This window comes from Sebastes fasciatus, chromosome 22, assembly GCF_043250625.1.
Source record: "Sebastes fasciatus isolate fSebFas1 chromosome 22, fSebFas1.pri, whole genome shotgun sequence".
Lineage (NCBI taxonomy): Eukaryota > Metazoa > Chordata > Actinopteri > Perciformes > Sebastidae > Sebastes > Sebastes fasciatus.
Window position 1 is genome coordinate 18836627 of NC_133816.1, and position 21760 is coordinate 18858386.

Genomic DNA, 21760 nt, shown 5'->3' on the forward strand with positions numbered 1-21760 from the left:
GCTAGTATGAAATGGTTGGTACTGATGGATTGCTTAGGTTTTTATAGTTTCATATGATTTTGGTTCCTTCTAGCTCTAAAACTGAACCTGTTACAGCCTCTGAAAGACAGTAACGTCGGTCAGGCTCGCAGGTCTCAGAAGGTTAAAATAGCTTGAGACAAATTTAACACTAGTGACTAGTTAAATGACTCCAGTATAATATTTATTAGCGAGTCCCTTAATTTTATTAATTTCTGCGTCAGAGTACGGGCCTATATTAAAAAGAACGAACCGTTCAGAAGAGATGTATACCAAACAATGAAAAGTCCTTTATTGCCATCAGAACATGAGTGAGAAAACCAGAGACAAAATCTGACAGAGTAAGGAGTCGACTGTACAACCAGCATCCACACACACACACACACACACACCAACACACACACACTCACACAGAGCAGCCAGCAGTCTTTCAACAGGACGGTAGGGGGGGTACAGATACATGAGGATATACAGTACTCACACAATGAGGTATAAAGGTAAACACAAACCTCCACTCGCACTCATGCAAACTGAACCAAAGTACAAATACTCAAGTGCTCGTTCATCCTTTAATAAAAACACAACATACAGGTGAGCAGAAATGTATGACAGCAGCATCTGGGTCAGCTCAACCACACTCCCATTCATCTGTCTCTCAAAACCTTTGGTCATGTGGACGCTTGCTTGTCATGCACAATGTTGCCCTTTGTAATTTAATACTTTTGTGAGACTCTGAAAACTTGTGAGCGAAGGAATGGGTCCCTTCCTGGCTCGTATCCACCGATAGAAACTTGGGCAGATGAGCGAGGGTGAGGAGGTGGGGGGGGGTTAAATGTTTCTGAAGTCACAAATAGTTTCCCTCTCTGTTCCAGGCAGAGTTTCTACGTTAGTTGGACATTCAATGTGTACATTAGCAGCAATTCTAGTGAATGAAACAATGGCTTTGTAAGTCAGATTAATAACACCCTTTCCTCATGCACGGGACAGGCACCACCTACTACTCGTTAACTAAACGCCATGCAAGTTAGAAAAATAGAACTCACAAGACAGAGAAATCAAAGTTCGTCTCCAGAGAAGAGGTTGATTTCACTTCAATTTTTTATTTCATATTTTCTAAAGATGTGGAAATAGCAACAAAAAAAACGTGAGAGCGGTAACCAAGACAACAGTAACAACATGAGCAGAGAGCCACTGAGGGTTTTTTCGAGTCCCTCTCGTACTCCATTTGCCGACCCAAACCGCCAGGTACAAGACAGACACCTCGCTTTATTTTGTTTCCTCTACTTCGCGCCATGCGGGGCGACCTTACGCGCACCTGGTGTGTATGTTGTATGTATCCTGTGGGGGGCTGTGTGTCATGTGGCTCTCATGTCATTTGAAGCTGTCCCAATCCCCACAGTCTGCAGTGTCCAGGGCCCTCCCCCACTTAGCAGCACCTGTCCCAGAAAGGTGGTCGCCCATCGTGTGCATCCGGAAGCTGTGCGCTGCAGTGGTTTATCAAGACACTAGTGTGACTGGAAGCTAGCACCGCCGCCCCCTCCGACACAGAGAAAGAGGCACGGTATAGTTCTCTTTAAGTCTAAATCTATAGTTCAAGTCTGCTGTCTGTCTGGTCTCAGCCTGTCCTGTTTACCAGGCCACCCTGGACCCTCAAAAGACCTCTAATAGGTAAGAGGAAGACCCCCCTCAGGCCTGTTGATAAATAGAGACGCCTCACCGTGCGACCCGCCCAGGGCTGCGTTACGTTACCTCACCCCTCCCAGTTTAGTTTTGTGGTTGCCAAATATCTCAACTGTGCACACACAAACACACACGTGTACGTACACGCACGCACTGACCCCCTACGCTGTCCATTCGACTCGGAATGAGGACTAGCGCCTTGAATTTTGTGTTTGGCACCGGACTTGTTTTCCCTCGCGTTGGCCAGCCACTCCCTCCGTTTCTGTGTTCACTCATTTTGCTCATCACTCCCTCACAGGTCTGTTCTCTTCTTGGAACCCCTCAAAAAAACCTGGAAGAACGCCTCTTCCTCTTTTCTTCCTCTTGGGAAACAAAAACAAACTTAATGGAAAAAACTTTTTTTTATTCTTTTTTTTTTCTTTTTTCAAATTCAAGGCACAATGTCTATCAATATTCCAATCTGTCTGTCTGTCTGTCTGTCTGTCTCCACTCCCGGGTTCAGTGTGCGAACATCGCGTCACATAAGCTATTGGACTGTCTGCTTGTACGCCACTCCCTACAGCTTACATCTCTCTAGTCGGTACTTTTACGCTGTTAAGAGACGCGTCTGTTTGGTTGAGAGAGCGACCGCCGAGTCCAAACCAGTGATAAACAATGAACAAAATTAACATAACAAAAAAAAAAGACACAAATAAAGACAACCGTTTCAAAAACAAACAAAAAAAGTCTCGTCCTGTTTCTCGTATTTCAGTATTTTTAAAAATCAAGTCATTTCCACCAGCTCTTTTTTGGCAAGCTAGTTGTTTTTTTTTAAATAAGCACTAAGTACTGATAGATAGGATAGCATACACCGTTAACGTGTGTTTTTAAGTAGATGCGTTTGTCGTTTTTTTGTACTTTTTCACTCTCATAGTATGAATTCAGGTATTTTGTCAGGTACTTTTCACTCATCTGTTTAAGGTTTAAGTTAATGCAAGCAGGGACAGAGTTTGCCATGGAGTCTTGCTCTAGACTTGGGTTCGCGAGGGGCACGGCCGTCTCTTTACGACACCCCGTTGACCAAGGTCAGGGTCTCGCTGGCCGAGGTCATGCCTTTGCTGGGGGAACCCTTGGAGGGTGCTCGCTCATCCTTCGTGGCGCTGGTCCCGTTCTCCTGCGGGGACAAAAGGGTGGGAAAAGGTGAGAATGGACCAACAATGTGATTTATATCAATACAACTAAGGATGAGATCAATGGGCCTCATTCACCAACCGTTTTTAAATTAGAAATTTCTTCTTAAATCCCACTTCAATCTATTCACACTCAAGAGCACACTTCCACACATTTGAGTGCCAACATGTGCCATTCTACAGTTGTATAACATAGGATTCAAATTACAATAATATTTTTATAATTTTTAATAATTATTTTCATTATTTTACAAAGCATTATGGTTTTCACCACTGAATATGTAATAGCATCTCATGTATCTTTTTTGTGTTATTTTATATCCACTACTGACGCTATTAAATATTATAGCTCATCGTCATTCACTTCAAAACTATCGTAAAAATGTTTTTTTTACGTTTGGAATAGGGCTGTCAAAGCTAATGCCTAGTGTTTTAAAGCTAGACTGAAGATAGTGGTATCATATGAAACTAGAAAAAACCTAAGGAATCCATTGGTACTAAACATGTCACACTAGCTTGTTGTGAAGGAGGCTAAATAACGCTCTGAACTTATGCTATATTTTGGCGAGTACCTTGGGTTCGGGGCCAGCGTGGTTTTCCTTCTGGGGCAGGTTCTGTCTGCTCTGGGACTCAGCACGGGATATGTAGTCAGCAACAGTCACTGGAAACATTAAATCTGTCAGCTACAACTCTTGCTGAGAGCTACATTGTACATACAGTACATATATAGATTAAAAAATACCCTGGTCCAATAGAGAGCAGCTTCAAAGCAAATGATCAATGACGATTATATCCTGTTCGTTCTGTAGAGTAAACTGTTAACTAGTAAAACATGGTGACTCACCACTTTCAGCTGGCTGTCTGTCACGGCTGGCTGAACCTCCCTCTGGGCGGTTGCCACGGTTACGACGGCGGCGGCTTCGGTTGCGGCGCTGGGGTCGTGCTTCTTCATCTGACAGTCGAATGAGAAAAAATCTGGGTTACTATCGCAGTTCAGAATTTCTGCTTCTGTTTATTTGACACTGTGCTGGTGGCCGGTGCATTCCTACTAAACATTTCTGTTTTCACTAAATTATTATGCAACAGAGATGAGAACACAACACTAAAGTTCTCCTCACCCAGTCCGTTCTCACTGTGGCCGGCCTGGCTGTCCGACTCTCCAGCAGCGTCCATCACGCTGGGCTCCTGGTCGTTGCGGCGGCGTCGGGAGCGTCTGCGGCGGTCTCCGCCATCATTGATGTCGGCGTCGGCCAGCTCTCCCTCACCCTCCAGCAGGGAGTATGGGTTACTGTCTGGGTCCCTCAGCACTGGACATGCCACAGAAAATTAATATTGAGACTTTAATTGTAAGATCATATTAAATCTCCTTCCTCAGTGGACTAAAGGTTGAAAGGGACGGCCCTTGTTTGTTGGTAACCTGAACGTGGGCTTTAACTACCTGAGCTGATGGAGTTGGAGGGCTTGGACCCCGGTCCTCCACGGCCTCGTCCTGAGTTAGTGCCTCGGCCCCTGCCACCCCGTCGGGAGCCTCTCTCATCGCCGCCTAAGCCACGGGGCCGCTGCTCTCGCTCGCCTACTTCCTCCGACTCAGAAGCATTGGACTGTTCAGAGTTTGTGCCTGGATCAAGCAGAGACAAGTAAAAGCAAACATAAGCGTAAGACTTTTTAAATGACAAAAGTGTCTTCTATTCACTTTCAAACTCGTTCTCACCATATCCAGAGTACTGGCTGTTGGAGGCTCTGCGTCCTCGGCCGCGGCCTCCATACGTGCGAGAGGTGTGGAGTGAGTTGCTGCTCTCGTCTGTCGTGTAGCCTTTCTCCCGTTCAACACCAGGGCCTCCAGTTCGACTGGGAGGTGCGCGGTACCCGACCCCGATCTGACGGAGCTGCTCGTCAATCTGGAGACGCTCTAGGCGCAGCTGCTCCACCTCCTACAGGACAGGGACCATGAGACAGTTGTAGGGCACATGGTTTAGTGAAATGTTTCTACAAAACTATTCTACTGTACACCTTGACATCCGCCTGTTATCAAACACAAATGGTTGGGAAATAATGGTTGTAGAAGAATATATGTAAAAACTAAGTAAACTAAAAAGTACCTACCGCCTTAAAAAATAGTCATCAAAGTGAGTCATTAATGGCACCAAACTATGGAGGATATATTGCATCTTCCCCAATATTAAGCAACTTAGAATGACATGGTGACCAACAGGGATTACCAGGTTTAACTACAAAGGATGCATGCTGCTATTTAAATCAGGTGATTATTAAAATATAATTTATTTTCCTTTATTATGATTTATTATTATTATTTTAATGAATAATTTCTTTTATTTACTTATTTACTTATTATTATATTTTTTTCCCTCATTTAAAAATACTGGTATAAGATCTATATATGATGCTTACGATATGGCATGTTCTTTGTCCTGTTTTAGTTATACTATATGAATAAATAAAAAGTAATACAAAAAATAAATAAAAGTTAAAAAATAATAATGTGTTTGGACAAAATCAATCAATCAAACAAGGATGAAAAAAACATGATTTTAGATTATCATGGTTGCCAGAATTATTATTAAATCTACAAAAAGTCTACTGCAGAATTACAGTGATTTCTACTCGCAGCAATAACAGATTTTGTTGCTGACTTTTAATGTGGTTGACTGTGATCGCCTGCATCTTTGTTCTGCCTATAAAATACCACACACACAACTGGGATCAAGCCATGGTCTTAAAAACATCTGCTGTGGGCCTGGGCTGGTGGTGTGCTTCTTATTGAGTGTTTCACTCGACCACTGTGTGGCAGTAATGCGTAAAAGTTCAGTGTTCCAACCAGATAAGACTGAGGGCACATTCAACTCCCCAAAATCCTGAAACATTTGACACAAATTCCCCCCTCACTTTTTAATCTCTCTGGACAGAGACAAAATGAATACCACATTGTGTAGCTGAAAGCGCTTCTGTGTGTTTGCTGGCTCAGATGTTCTCAGCCCCTATGATTCACAAAACCCCAAATTGATTAGACGGATTAGCCCATTTGGTTGCTACAATTTGTCTCAGGAAACCTAAAAATGGGAAAAGCTATCAAGAGAAACTAATAATGATGAATTGGGCTGTGTATTGGCAAGAATCTGGCGATACGATACATATCATGACACAGGGGTAAGGATTCAATATACTGTGATACTGTAAGCAAGACGATGTATTGCGATTTCTAAAATAGAATTTTAGGAACACTGTCATAGTAAAAAGACACTAGAAATATTAGAATAGGCAAAAATAAGACATTTATAATATTGATTATCATAAAGTGGGCATGTCTGTAAAGGGGAGACTCGTGGGTACCCATAGAACCCATTTTCATTCACATATCTTGATGTCAGAGGTCAAGGGACCCCTTTGAAAATGCCATGACATTTTCCCTTGCCAAAATTAAGCGTACATTTGGGGCTTTATTTAGCAATATGACGTGGTTCATATCAATGGATTCCTCAGGTATTTTAGTTTCATATGATACCAGTACCTTCACTCTAGTTTTAAAATAGCAGCCGAGTCAGTCGGATTTTAAGAGGATAATTAAAAACCAATAGTGTTTTGGAGAAGCATTGGCGTCTAATGGCAGCAGTGCAATGACAGCAGTTTCTATGGGGGTTTAGTGGTGGTTGATTCGGAGGAGGAGTGGGGTCTCACTTCACAGTGTGACAGCTGCCTCCACCAACGACAGCTGAACCTCAAAGGGGGGGGCGTGAAGGAAGTGAGGCCGGGCAGGAGGGGGGGGTTGTCTGGTGTTATTTTTGGAAGCTGAGGGTCCAGATAGTTGGTAATCTAAACTCATGTGTACCCTTCACCCCATCCCAGAGAGGGGCTATTTATAAAAGCACATGAGGTAAGTACAAAACGAGGAGCGCTCAGCAGCTTTCCTCATGTGGAGCTCGACAGGAGGGGAAACAGGTGAGTGGCCAATATGAAAGGACCCTGCACATACGCCCACATCTTCCAACAAGCACCCTGTCCTAACTCTACATGTCATAGAAAGGACATGTGCTTCTAAGAAATAGGATTCCTCGACTAGACTAAGCGTCCAGATACTCTGAGCAGAAACACATTTATGGAAATCAAAGTCTGCAATGTACAGAAAATAGCAATGCTGTAAACATACAGGTCTTAAGTTTTCTGAGTGACAGGAACAGAGAAAAGGCTAGTGCTGCCATCTACTGGTGAACATGGAGGATTAACTGACCTGGAGGTAGGACACATGGTACTCCAACAGAGCCTGAGCATTGCTGATGTTCTCTTTAGTTCCCACAAACACGAAGGGAACCAAGCCCTGATAAAACACAGAAGAAGAGTTGAGTGTCTTTTTAAAAAAAAAAAAAAAAGATAATCATCACATTAAATACCATTATAGGGGAGATAAATAACATTTTAAGTGGTGAAATCATACAAACCATTTCTGGAACGATTAGTATACTCATAAATCACATGAAGCAACAGAAACATATCAATCCATCAGAGACAACAGACAGCTCCGTGCCCACACACAGCCAACATAACTGACATATGCTGTGAAGTGGGCTGTGTGCATTGAAAGCAATGAAAACATAAGTGCCAGTGACAAAACAAGAGAGACAAAGCAGCAGAATGGAACAGTGTCAAAGCAGACAGCACATGGGACTTCTACACTCTGCTGCAGTTAATAAGCTTTGCTTTTTGGAGAGCAAAGGGGGGTAGGGTTATAGGGGGACTGGGAGGCAAGCCGCACGGCCCATTCACCTCTTTGCCGCTGGCAGTGTCGTCCCTGCTTGCCGCCTGCCTGGCTCCCTCCTCCCGGGGAAGCTTTTTGTCGTTGTCTCCCTCAATCCTGACACGGACCACGCCCGACTTGTCCACAATCTCCTGAATGACTTTGCCGTTCTTGCCGATGACTTTGCCTGCGCAACAGAGAAAGAAGGAAAGGGGTTTAAAAAGAATGTAGTAAATAAGAGTGTATAAGTGTAGTGATGAGGAGTATGCAACGTGGGTATAGTAGGGCTGTCAATCAATACAAATATTTAAATCACAATTAATCGCATGATTGTCCATAGTTAATCGCACATTTTTTATCTGTTCAAAATGCACCTTAAAAGGGAGATTTGTCAAGTATTTAATCCTCTTATCAACATGGGAGTGGACAAATATTCTGCTTTATGCAAATATATGTATATAATTATTATTGGAAATCAATTAACACAAAACAATGACAGATATTGTCCAGAAACCCTCACAGGTACTGCAATTAGCATAACAAATATGCTCAAATAATAACATGGCAAACTGCAGCCCAACAGGCAACAACAGCTGTCAGTGTGTCAGTGTGCTGACTTGACTATGACTTGCCCCAAACTGCATGTGATTATCATAAAGTGGGCATGTCTGTAAAGGGGAGACTCGTGGGTACCCATAGAACCCATTTTCATTCACATATCTTGAGGTCAGAGGTCAAGGGACCCCTTTGAAAATGGCCATGACAGTTATTCCTCACCAGTTTGGAGCGGTATTTAGCCTCCTTCACGACAAGCTAGTATGACATGGTTGGTACCAATGGATTCATTAGGTTTTCTAGTTTCATATGATGCCAGTAGCCTGCTACAATCTCCGAAAAATCGAATAGGGGCCGGCCCCGACGGCGGCCCGTCAGATTTTTAAGAGATTAATTAAAAATCGCAATTTTGCGTTAATGCGTTAAAGAAATTAGTGGCGTTAAAACCAATTTTTCGCTAATGCGTTTTTATTGCGTCAACTTTGACAGCCCTAGAAGTGGGACAAAATGAGCTCCCTCAGGAATGTAGCTCACTCACCTACGAGGTTCCTGGGTACCTGAAAGTAGTCTTCTTTGAATTCTAGAAATTCTCTAGCCTTCTTTACCGCCTCTGGGGTCTGTAACACAACACAAACATTAGACACTACATTATATCTATTCATATATTGGGACAAGAACTGACATGCAATGGCCCACAAGCACATTCAGCAGCGTACCTCTCCGTAGATTCTGAATGTGCAGCTTTCCTCCTCCAACTCGATAGCTGTGACACCAGCCACCTTCCTTGCCTGCTGGATGTTGGCACCGTGGGAGCCGATGGCTAGGCCCATCAGGTCCTCCCTGACCTTCACCTCCTCCTGGTATGCTGACGCTAACTGCTTACTTGTCTGGGAGGAGAGACACACAGGTGGTTTGTGTGAAAATGTGTAAACTAAGCTAAAATGTTGGGCTAGGGCTTCCAATTTTTTTTTTTTTCAAACGAAGTGTGCATGTGTAAAAAGAGTGTGTTTACCTCCAAATGTTTGGTGGCTTCTTCGTTGCGGGACATTAGCATGAGCTTGGTACGGATGCTGCGGAAATGCATGTCGCTCAGAAGAGTTGCACGCTTTACTGTGGTTTCATTCGTAGTCTGAAGATTACAAAAAAAGGGATAAAGTTACAATTTATTAATCAGTGTTTGTGTCTTTAATAAGCACTGAGAAAGTTGTCAAAAATGACAACAAGAGAGGCAGGAAGAGGAAGCAAGATATGTGGCATAACAGTAAGAATACCCATAAAAAGATAAGATGTTTTTATGTGAGAGTTACTCCAGCGCCTTTGTATTATTTACTCCTATATGGGTGTGCAACAAGGCCATTCACTTGTTCATGAAGTGAGACACAGCTGAAGTGTGTATTCCGAGTACTGACCAGCACACTGAGCTCGTGCGTTTGAGGACTGTAGCAGATGCAGTTGGCTCCGATAGCTTTCCTGAACTCTTTGTGAATGATTTCATTTTCACAGCTGTCGATAAGAAAACAATCCACAGGAGAGTCAGCCTTGTTATTCATTTGGCAGCAGCATATCATGAACAGCACTGCTCACCGAGACAACTTAATGTGATGTAAAAACTTAACATTCAAAGAATCTCAATTCATCATTTACTTTTTTTTTTTTTTACTGCAATTTCTCACTTGGTGCAATGCTGAAGTTAATTCAAATCAATCAGTCTTCAGGATGTAAATTTCACAGTTTAAAAAGACACTCACATGTCCCGCAGGTCTTCTGGGACGGGGATGAGGACCTTGTGGAAGGAGTTTCGAGAGGAAGGGCTGTTGGGGTTGAGGGGCCTGATGCGGTCTGCTGTGACAATCTCGTTGTATGTGGCGTCGCACGCTGCGTATTCGATCACATAGAACTGAAAACAGAGAACACAAAAGAGAAAGATTTTTAATAATGGAGCCAGAAATGTAAAAATACTGAATCAGCTCTCAAATAAAACAAAATCATTGATGTCCGCTCTCAAAAATACATTAATTCTATTGCTCCTTTCATCTTTTTAATGAAGCTTCGCCTTTCCCAGTTTCTTGTTTTTGAGAAAACATAAGAAGAAACAAAGAAGTGCGATGCAGAGAAAAGATGTAGAGAAAGGAAAAAGCGGAACCCAGAGAGCGAGTGAGGCAGCGACATGAACATTGCACACTCCATGCTCAAAAGGACAGAATTAAAGCCATCAGTCAATGCTAGACATTCCTGCAGGCTCTTATCAGACCACTCCAAATAACAGCGTTACACCAGCAGCAGCTCCCCCAGGCACAGTAGCTCTACAACGCTGTCCTTTCCATATCCCACTGACCCACTATTCAACCTGCGGCTCGTGCTGGGGGTGACATAAGAGCCGCTTCTGGTTCTTGGTTATTAGAAACTTAAAAAAAAAAAAAAAAAACGTCAAAATAAGAGCTTGGAGCAAATCCATTTTGTCACAAGAAGTCGGTGTGAAGTAAAAGCACAGGGTGTATGGGAAATATAATTTGAAGGTACAGTGTCAAACCGCATCAGGACATACTGGCTCTTTGAGCTCATTACCCAGCAGTTACTACAGGCCTGTATTCACTCTACATACAGCAGTACTCAGGACTCAATAACAGTTACTGGCAATAGGACAAAACACTGATGGCAAAGTGAAAGATAATAGCTGCTTAGCCTCTATTACTAATGATTAAATACTGAGATATAGAGGAGGCTAAGTCTAGCTAGATCTTATCACTGACGATATTATTTTTTTTTTTTCTTCTACTAAACAGCTCCAGGAATTTTTTAAGCCCCAGGAACAAAAACTCAGGAACGAACAGTTCCTCTAGCGCCTTAGTGTTTCCACCGCAGTCAAGTTTCACTGTGAAGATTAGGCGGATTAAAAAAAACAACTGCTCTGCTGTGGTTTAAGACAAGACAACAAAACAGCATCACGATGTGTGACTACAGTATTAATGGAGACATGCAGCGGTGGAAAAAGGATTTGAATACAACATGAAGACAAATTACATGTCTCCAAAGTAGAGAGGATATGCTCAGTTTTTTTTTCTCTTCTGCTTTAGTGACATTTGTAAATATAGTTTCAGTTTTTTGGCTGGACCCGCAGAGTGCTAGCACTACAAATGCAAAAGATTGGTCGGCCAAGTGTTGGAGTTTCCTCATTGGCCGTCGCTCTTTCAAAATGAAAGGGCGGGGACAGTCCTTTATGCAAATGAGCCCGTCCAACTTGGACCAAGCTGTCAAACTATGCGATCTAGTTCTAAAATGAAACCAGTTTCAGCAGTGGCAAAGCCTGTTTCTTGCTTAAAATGTTTTCAGAAGTAGATTTTGGTGGATTGTTTAGACGGAATAGCAGAAAGTTTACGAGCAGGCCGCCGTGTTGTTTTACTGTTTGAAACAGCGAGCAGAAAACCAGGGACTAATCAGGGACAGTCAACGCTAGGGAGCGTCACCGCTTGAACGGCCAGTTGAGTGGAGCAGCGTGTCACCTAGTGTCCTCGCCAGACCTGGTGGACATGTACTGCTGGATTTAACATTATAGACATGACCACTGACTATTTTTGTAACAATTTAGCCTCAAATTCACAGACTGACGGTACACGCTCCAGCCATGTACTCGGTTTTGACCGAGTCTTGTTTTCCATCATTTACCCCTTTTAATTATCTTTATAAGATATGGTTCCTTGGTTCTTGGGACATCTTACCTCGCCCTTCATCATTCTGACCCGGGCCAGCCACCAGCCACATGGCTCCTGTTCGTTGGCCCTAGAGTAAACCTGCAAGGAGATACATAGTGAATGAGACAAACAAAAAATACAACTATTACACCCATTAACTGTGCTTCAAACTGTTTGTAGCAGAAAGCAACATAGTGAACGAGGCCATGGCTGCAAAAGCAGACCGGATGCATACTGTACAACCAACTAGTGTTGTGTGCTGTGGAGAAAATGCTAAATATGTGAGGTAAACTTGTTGGATATTGTAAAGACAATATGAGATGTTGTAAATCAAAGACTCAAGTGCGTTTATGGTTACAATTTTTGACTGATTGTACAAAATGCAAGTAATACATTCTTTAGCTTTCACACCAGATGATAACATTTATATGTTCAATATAGGGATGCACCGATACCGGGTCAGATATCTGGCCGATACTGACTCAAATAGCTGGATCGGATATCGGTGACAATGGGGCCGATCTATTAAATTAGATTTTATATTTACAGTGTATACATTATATAATGGAATTTTAATTCCTGTTTAAGTTTGAACTAATTTGTTGTTGCATTAAAAAGGTTTAGACTCGAATTGTAATTCCTGTTCATTTTGAAGTTTTTTTACTAGGATTCTGGTGTACGATTTATTATTTTAACAATAAAGAACAATAAAATAAATATATATATATCTATGTATTTATTGGTTACATTTTGTTTTACAAAGTTAGAAAAGCAATGTTTAAGTCAAGCCTGATGTGGCCTTATACATAATAGAATGATCCCAGTCACTTCCACACAGTGAGGCATACAGAGTATTAATTAAACACCGATATCGGATCGGTAGTCAGTATCGGACGATACCCGAAGCCCAGGTATCGCTATCGGGATTGAAAAAGTCCGATCAGCGTATCCTTAGTTCAGTATGCATACAATCATAATTTATCATACTCTAATCTGCTGCCCCAAAAGCACCAAAAATATACAAATCCAGATTTAAACAGATTTTAAGCAGACATGTGCCAGAAGATGTTTTACAGTCAGACAAATACGTGAAGGGACATAATAATAGATTTGATTGTTCATAATTTAGCCATATGGATGTCCTGGAAATGTCAGTCAAAAGTCAATAGTGCAAAGGTTGCATGAGGTTAGTGAAAACTCAGGTGGATGAGCTGAGTCAGAGAGACGCAAAGTGGCAGGCCTTACCTCCACCTCCTCTCCTTCACCAATATCCTTGTTGTATTCGGCTGGAGAAGGCAACCGCACGTCGCTGAAGGGCAACTGTCTCTCTGGCTGCCAGCTGTGGCAAGACGACACAGAGACAAAACAAAATCAGCTGTCAGCTTATGAACAAACCACAGGTAACAAAATGGAATACTGTTACATGCTGTAGCTCAAGCAGTCTAGCTCAAGCTCTTTTTGCCCTCATGTCATATTGGGAATGACATCACTCACCGCGGTGCAACACATTAACAGACATAATAAAAACTAAAATAGGGTTGTTCCGTTTAATGAGTGAGTTGAATGACTATGTTCATTGTATGATGTCCTTTTTACATTGCACAAGAGTGCCTTAAAGTTCAGTAAATGATCGGCCCATGTAGTATTGATATTATGGCTGTCGATAATAGCATATTTCGCAAATTTGTTTTAACGCCACTTCTTTAACACGTGAATGTAACTTGTGATTTTTAGGTTGTAGCGAGCTTTAAAGCTAGAGTGAAGATACTGGCATCATATGAAGCTAGAAAACCTAAAGAATCCATTGGTACTAACCAGGTCATACTAGTTAAATAACGCTCCAAACTTACATTACATTTTGGAGAGGAAACACTGGCATGGCCATTTTCAAAAGGGGTCCCTTGACCTCTGACCTCAAGATATGTGAATGAAAATGGGTTCTATGGGTACCCACGAGTCTCCCCTTTACAGACAAGCCCACTTTATGATAAACACATGCAGTTTGGGGCAAGTCATAGTCAAGTCAGCACACTGACACACTGACAGCTGTTGTTGCCCGAGCATATATTTTTATGCTAAATGCTCCTGTGAGGGTTTCTAGACAGTATTTGTCATCGTTTTGTGTTGTTAATTGATTTTCTAATAATAAATATATACATACATTTGCATAAAGCAAGCATGTTTGCCCACTCCCATGCTGATAAGAGTATTAAATACTTGACAAATCTCCCTTTAAGGTACATTTTGGACAGATACAAAATATTGATTATCGCAAGTAACTATGGACCATCGTGCTATTAAATATTTTAATCGATTGACAGCACTAATTGATATCTTAAAAAACTCAAATCTCAAATGAATCTCAAATATAAAAATAATTTTCATTAAGAGCCTTATTACTATCGTTTAAGACCAAAAAAGGCATTCACTATCTCATGTAACCAGCTATTCCAACAACTCCATGTGCTCAGAGAAAGTAAAAGGAGAAGGGGGGTTAGGCACCATCCCAAAAACGACACAAGCCACCATACTGCCACCCCCTCCCACACTGCATACCGTGGGCCACTATTTTTAGGGGCACCCTGTTCAACTCTGAGATAAAGAGGGACCAGGGGGATGGGTGGATAGTGGAAAGAGACAGTAGGTGGGGCTAGGAGTGCATGCTATCAGGACGGCAAGGGCAGGGGGGGATCAGAGCAGGAGGTAAAAAAACTGTTAGAGACGTGTATGGACAGCTGCATGCCGAGCACAGGTGCTGAAGAGGACAGTTTTGAGCGCGTGGGTAAAGCACCAGCCACGAGTAGTCGTCGTAACTCTCAATTACTACAGTTCAAGCTCCATTTCCCCCAATGTACGGACTATTTATAATAATGTAGACATACAGGAGAGGTTAAGAGGAAACTTACTTGTTTTCAAAAACAATTGTGAGCGAGTCTTCGTGGACATCTTTGATGTAACCCTAAAAGAAAAGCAGAGAGACAGAATTTTTATTCCCATGATCGCACAAGCCAGACAGCATTGAGATGAGGGGTGGGGCTGTGAGCGTTTTGATTCTGCATGTAAACAGCAACTGTGACTGTTGCTGAAAAAGAGCATCTAGGGCTTTTTGGAAGCCGAGACATCAGAACACTGACACAATTCTCTGGCTGTGAATTCAGTGCTGGATAAAGTGACGACGAACACTGACTTCTCCTGACAGCACAGACAGCATGGACATTTCTCCCACACGCTCACACACACACACACAAACATAATTAAAATGCTTTCTCTTTGGGTGTAAGTTGGAATACTATAGTTTTACAAGGGCACATGTATGCACATGCCTATATGGACATATCATGCGACAGCCCAGAGGCAACTACTACGAGAAAGATCGCTTAAACATGTTACATGTCCATCATGGCCGTCCACAAATCTGTCATAGCATGCCATAAACTTTGACCCACAGCCCCCCCACCGCCAAGTAATGACGAGACGGGAGGAAAGTGGTGGGTGTGGCATGTCTCTCAGTGTGACACTACCGTATATGGGACAGAGAGGTCAGGCAGACTCTTGAAAGCATGCTTGGGGGAGTGGATTCACCTGCTGGGAAGGTGCTGCCTTTGCATTGCAAGAGCTAGCTAGGGTTTCAGCGCGCTCTCGTTTACACCTTTGTAGCAGTCCGCTCTGACTATTAATCCCCACTTATTGCTGTTCTGAGATGGTCCTACTTTATGGTCAAAACATGCCTCTGTATCTACATGAACGGCTAGCATCTGCCTCTCATTATGCAGGATCCCAGTGGCGCTAGAACTGGCTAGCTTCTTGAGCAGCTAATGGCAACAGTAGCGAAAAAGTGCACATCCTCCAATTTCCACAGGTCACATTAGGAGGCAGCTGCATGTGCATGTTATGTCAGGTTGAGTATTGCTTCCACTAAGTACTACCAGGTCAAAGGGCAGGCAAGCCCCCTTTCTTAACACGACATAACTGGTGGAGAGGTGGGGGCAGAGAGGGGTCCCAGGCAGCTTCGTAATGACGCCCCTTCATCACCAGGCCTGCAGCCACATGCAGGTCCATGTGGTGAGCAAGACCTGTCCGACGGAGGAGGCAGGTTTGCAAAATTCCTCTCTCACGAAAAAAGGATTAGATGGGATATTTGTATCTTTTCCACACAAGACACCATTTAGATATACTAATTTGATTGGTCTTCTTATGATAAAATATAAATAAACGTGCAAAAACTGAGCTCTGTATTGATGCAAGATATCCAGCCAAAAAATAAATAAAACTAATGTGGAAAATTACTCCCAAATAACATAATAAAACAACTGTTTTGAATCCTTAATTAGGCTTTTATCAGCTTGCCTGGTATGTGATTGCTGCTACTATACACAAGACAAAGTGCCAGTTTGCTGACAAGAGCTGCATTGCCATGGCAGGTTCATAAATATGATCCTGATTCATAGTTAGAAAGAAGAACTGACTCACTCTGACACCAACGTGAATGAAGTGCAAAATCATTTCACCCCATGTGTCAATCACAACAGGGAAAATAAAGCAGTAAAGATTTTTTGCCCCTCTCTCCCTCTCCCATCGAGGACAACATATCTACTGGAATGGGACATTTTGAATGTCACAAAACACAGTTAAGTGTCCATCTCATCCGCAAAATGAGAGCACGGTGAGATAATGGACGTAATAGAGGAGTGGGAAGTGTTCATTCACGCCAGAGCCAAACTGTCACCCTGTAAAACAGAACGACAGGTGAAGGCACCATGAGGAGAGTATATATAGGCTCATCTCTTAAACCACCATGTGCTCGCTTGACCATCTGAACACCCAAAGGCAGAAGAAGAGCACATGGAGAAATAAACGTGTTTCAACTGAGAGGAATAAAAAAAATAGGGAGTGACTTACATGTTTTTTTACCTAAAATTCAATGAAATCCCAAGACCCAAATCGGTGTGACTGTCTAATAAAAACGTGTATGTAAGCTGTCTTTAAATAAATTAATGTATAGAATTCAATTTGAAGTCGTTTGAGTTGCCATCTGATGTTTTAAAAACAAGCTGTGACACAGCAGCAACAAAGAAGTCATGCGTATGGATGTGAAACTAACTACACTTTCTTCAGAAAGATGAGGCAGAATTGAAACAGAAACCGGGGACTCTAGTTCTTCCTTGTCAGAGAGCAATACACATGAGGTTCAATAGTGTAGGGTATAAAACAAATATGTGAGCTTTGAATGCATCTCATCATACTTGTATAAGCAGGAACTGCACAACAGCTGTCCGAGTTGTTTTTTAAATGCTTGCATCCCACATTTAAAGACAAAGCAATGTGCTATGAGAAGTACTGTATGGCATGTCAAAAGTATGGGAAGCTGGTGTCCAATACTGTGGCTTGTATTTATATTGACATGTATTAAAAAACGACCAAAATATAGAGGCCATACATGGGTGATGACAAGTGTGCCTAGCTTAACAGCTGTCTGAGTTGGGTTTTAAATGCTTGCATCCCACATTTAAAGACAGAAGCAATATGCTATTAAAAGTGCTGTATGGCATGTCAAACTGTATGGGAAGCTGGTGTCCAATACTACGGTTTGTATTTATATTAACATGCATTAAAAAGGAGAAAAATATAGAGGCCATACATGGTGATGACAAGTGTGCCTGTGTAGTTTAAGGTATAAAACAAAATATGTGAGCTTTTAATGCATCTCATCATACTTGTAAGCAGGAATTGCACATAACAGCTGTCTGAGTTGGGTTTTAGATGCTTGCATCCCACATTTAAAGACTATGAGAAGCTGGTGTCCAATACTATGCCCTTTATTTATATTGACATGTATTAAAAAACGACTAAATATAGGCCATGCATGGTGATGATGCCAAGCTTAACAGCTGACTCTAGTTCTTCCTTGTCAGAGAGCAATACACATTAAGTGTAGCTTAAGGTATAAAAAACAAAATATGTGAGCTTTTAATGCATCTCATCATACTAGCTGTCTGAGTTGGGTTTTAAATGCTTGCATCCCACATTTAAAGACAAAGCAATGAGAAGTATGGCATGTCAAAAGTATGAGAAGCTGGTGTCCAATACTATGGCTTGTATGTATATTGACATGTATTAAAAAACGACAAAATATAGGCCATACATGGTAATGACAAGTGTGCAATACACATGAGGTTCAATAGTGTAAAGCTGGGACGTTACGGCATAAAACAAGATATGTGAGCTTTTGATGCATCTCCTCCTACTTGTATTATGTCTGAGTTGGGTTTTAAATGCGTGCATCTCACATTTAAAGACAAAAGCAATATGCTATGAGAAGTACAATAGTATGGGAAGCTGGTTCCAATACTAAAGCTTGTATTTATATTGACATGCATTAAAAAAGGAGCAAAATATAGAGGCCATACATGGGTGATGACAAGTGTGCCTGTGTAGCTTAAGGTGTAAAACACAATATGTGAGCTTTTAATGCACATTTAAAGACTATGAGAAGTACTGTATGGCATGTCAAATGTATGGGAAGCTGGGATCCAATATTGTGGCTTGTATTTATATTTAAATGTATTAAAAACGACCAAAACATAGGCCATACATGGTGATGATGCCTAGCTTAACACAGCTAGCTGGAGCTAAGCTACCCACCCTTACAATGGCCAACCCTTAATGGAAACCATCCCCGTTTGTCAGAACTGGACCTAAGCTGGATAGCTAGCTAGGGGCTGAGCTCAGGAGAACTTTAAACTGTGTAGAAATAAAGAAACTACGACTTAAAAAACAGGTTTTTACCTTGTAGAAGGCCCCATTGGAGCCTCGTACTTCCACGGCCAGCCCGTCCATACTCGTCGTCGTCGGTGGTGGTGGTAGCTCCGCACCACTACAGCTGAGCTTGTTTTCTGTTGTTGTAGCCGCCGTTCCGACTCCGACTCCGACTCCGACGCCGACTCCTCCCGGCGGCGGAGAGTCCGGTAACGTTAGCACCCCCAGTTTCCCCGGCAACGGCCCGGGCTCCGGCCCTTCGCCGCCGCCGCTATCCGGCCGCTTGTGGATGTCCAGTGTGTCGGGTGGTTGGAGGAAGAGGGCAGGAGGTGAATGGGGAGATGGGGTGGCAACTAACCTAAACGCAGACGCTGTCTCCAGCAAGCTAGCTGGTTCTGGAGCTCTTCTGTCGGGTGTTTTTTGTCTGATTAACGGCTAAGCTGGATGGATGAATTAGCTTTTGGGAGGCTAGTTGCTAAGCTATCAACACCTTGATCCAACCGTCACCGTCAGTCTGCGTTGTGTTTTGTTGGTGTGTCGCAGTCAAATAATTACACAGAAAGTCGTCACTTGGGGGGGTCGTTTCTTCAGTTTGTGTCGTTTCTTTTCCCCCACAAAAAAAAAAGCTTTTTAGATTTTCTTTTAGAGATGCACTGCACTGCCGCCCGGCGCGACGACTCCTACTCCCCAAACTACACCGTCCTCCACAAACACACACACGCCGATAGAGTGAATCAAGAGTGGGACTGAATGACCTCGAACACCCCACCCCTTCCATGACTAAAGTCCCGCCCACTTGGAAATCCAGCATTCTGATTGGTTAAAGACCTCAGCAATCAACTTTAGTGTTCACTGATTGGTTCATCAAAAAAGGGCTGGTCGGTAAATCTGACCAATCAAATCTAAGGAGCTGCATCCTAACACATTCCATTGGTGGTCCTCCCTGTCAATTATAATTTTATTTAAATTGACTGGCTCCCATATCTAATTTTGCCCACTCATTGATGAGTGAGGACCACCAGCCATTGTGTAAACAGCATTTCAGTGAAGTTCCTATACAATATTATATTAGGGTGTTGTCTGTGTTTTATTTTTTAATTTTTAAATTATTTTATTTTATTTTATTTATTATTTTTTATTTTTTTTCTTCCTTTAACTACTTCTGTTCTTTGTATTTGCTTGTCTCCATTTTTGTTTGCCCTTAGTTCCTAGTATTGTCTGTTTTTAGTGATATATATCAGAAAGGAGGCATGATACAGCATTACAGTGAAGTTACTATACAATATTATATTAGGGTGTTGTCTGTGTTTTATTTATTTCATTTTATTTTTATTTAATTAATTTTTTTCCTTTAACTACTTATGTTCTTTGTATTTGCTTGCCTCCATTTTTTGTTTGCCCTTAGTTCCTAGTATTCTCTGTTTTTGTTGATATATATCAAAAATGAGGCATGATACACAGCCCACAGAAGTCTGTATCACTGACATGCACATGCTTCCTAATAAAAATATTTGAAACTATACAATATTATAGATCAAGCAAGAGTTACAGTCGTGGGTTCAAATCCCACCAGAGCTGTTTGTTTTGATCCAATACAGGAAATGTTCCTGCCTAAAGCAATAACCCTCTACAACACCTCACTCTAACTCTAAGCTTTATAGTTTCTGTCACAACCATACTCCATTCTGCTGTAATGTTCTTGCACATGTTGAATTTTGCACATCTACATTTGCACATTTACTACCTCAATTATTATGGGTTGTTTTTTATTAAAGAACAAAACATTGTAACTTGCACACTTTTCTAATGTATATAGTATGTTATTGCACACTTGCTAATGTATATAGTGGGTTATTCTATATTTATAATTTAGATTTGTTGTATGCTAGTTGTTGTAGTCAGGTATATTTATAATGTATTCCAATATTCTTTGTATTTTGTATTCTATGGATATATTTATTTAGTGTGACATGCACATTTTATGTACTGTTCCTGTGCATTGCTTGGATAACCTGCTGCTGTAACACAATCATTTCCCAGTTTGGGATCAATAAAGTACATCTATCTATCTATCTATCTATCTATCTATCTATCTATCTATCTATCTATCTATCTATCTATCTATCTATCTATCTATCTATCATTACATGCCCAAAACACCTATATCCATACTGGAAAAGGGAAAACCCTCACACCGAGTTTTTATGCTTATTGGCACATCCTATCATCTTATCATCTTATCATCTTATCATCTTATCATCTTATCATCTTATCATCTTATCATCTTATCTAGACCCACAAAATTGTGACCGGTCACACCTTATTGAAGCAGAATAATGAGTAAATGAGTATAGAACTGTGTGGGCAAAGTTAGGTAAGGGTGGTTCCAAAGCACCAGGAATGCAGTACCAATGAGACCAGACATGGGCAAGGCCGGCTGCAAAGAAACAGCTGTGAGAAGCAGACAGGAGAGGTCAGAGGTCATGGGGGAAAGCCCCACTGTACAGGAATACTCACAGCTGTGGAACCCCAGATTCAATACGGCTATAGGACAGAATGTGACGCCCCTGCTCAATTAATTGTTTTATATCTAACCAGGCTTATAGACAGTCTTGAGCTGTTAAAATTGTGAATAACAAATAATTTAGAATAAAAAAGGTTCAGGAATAGATATTATTGACAATAGCAGGAAGGTGACTGTCTTTGGACGCAGCAGCCCCCAAAAAAACAACAAGGTGTGTCATGTAATCTCTACTAATCAACTTTCAAGCACTGATAATAAGAAGTCATTATATTCATTATTTTAATTGTGAGCCCTAGTCATCCCCCTCACTAGTCATTCCCCTATTCATTTTCTTTGCCACTGCAGCAAGGGCGGAGAAAAGTGAAACAAATCTGGTACGTCAAAACCAAAAAGAGAGGAATATTCTAACTTTATTGAGCTTTTATTTAAGCAAAACAAGACTTCTGCTTGAAATATTGCCTCTGCCTGGAAGTTCAACAAGTTCTAGTAAATAAAGCAAGTTATTTTACTGCCAACACCAAGAGCAACAACTGGCCATCCTGTTGCCAGTTGATAGTCAGAGCCAGCATCAAAACATGATTAGAGACACCTTATCCATGCAGCAAATACTCATAAAAGACTG

General features: G+C 41.7%; 1 protein-coding gene across 1 annotated transcript; it reads right to left on the bottom strand.

The window, feature by feature from the left end:
• Positions 1–286: 286 nt before the first annotated feature.
• fxr2 (FMR1 autosomal homolog 2) lies at positions 287–19362 on the bottom strand. Its single transcript, XM_074624583.1, has 17 exons — positions 18645–19362; positions 14765–14817; positions 13104–13197; positions 11886–11957; positions 9918–10066; positions 9579–9672; positions 9182–9298; positions 8886–9056; positions 8708–8786; positions 7644–7801; positions 7111–7197; positions 4579–4798; positions 4306–4485; positions 3986–4174; positions 3712–3819; positions 3440–3528; positions 287–2851 (listed from the first exon to the last, which is right to left on the bottom strand). The coding sequence occupies exons 1-17, from the start codon at positions 18693–18695 to the stop codon at positions 2741–2743; spliced, it is 2022 nt and encodes a 673-aa protein (XP_074480684.1). The 5' UTR covers positions 18696–19362; the 3' UTR covers positions 287–2740.
• Positions 19363–21760: the final 2398 nt, after the last annotated feature.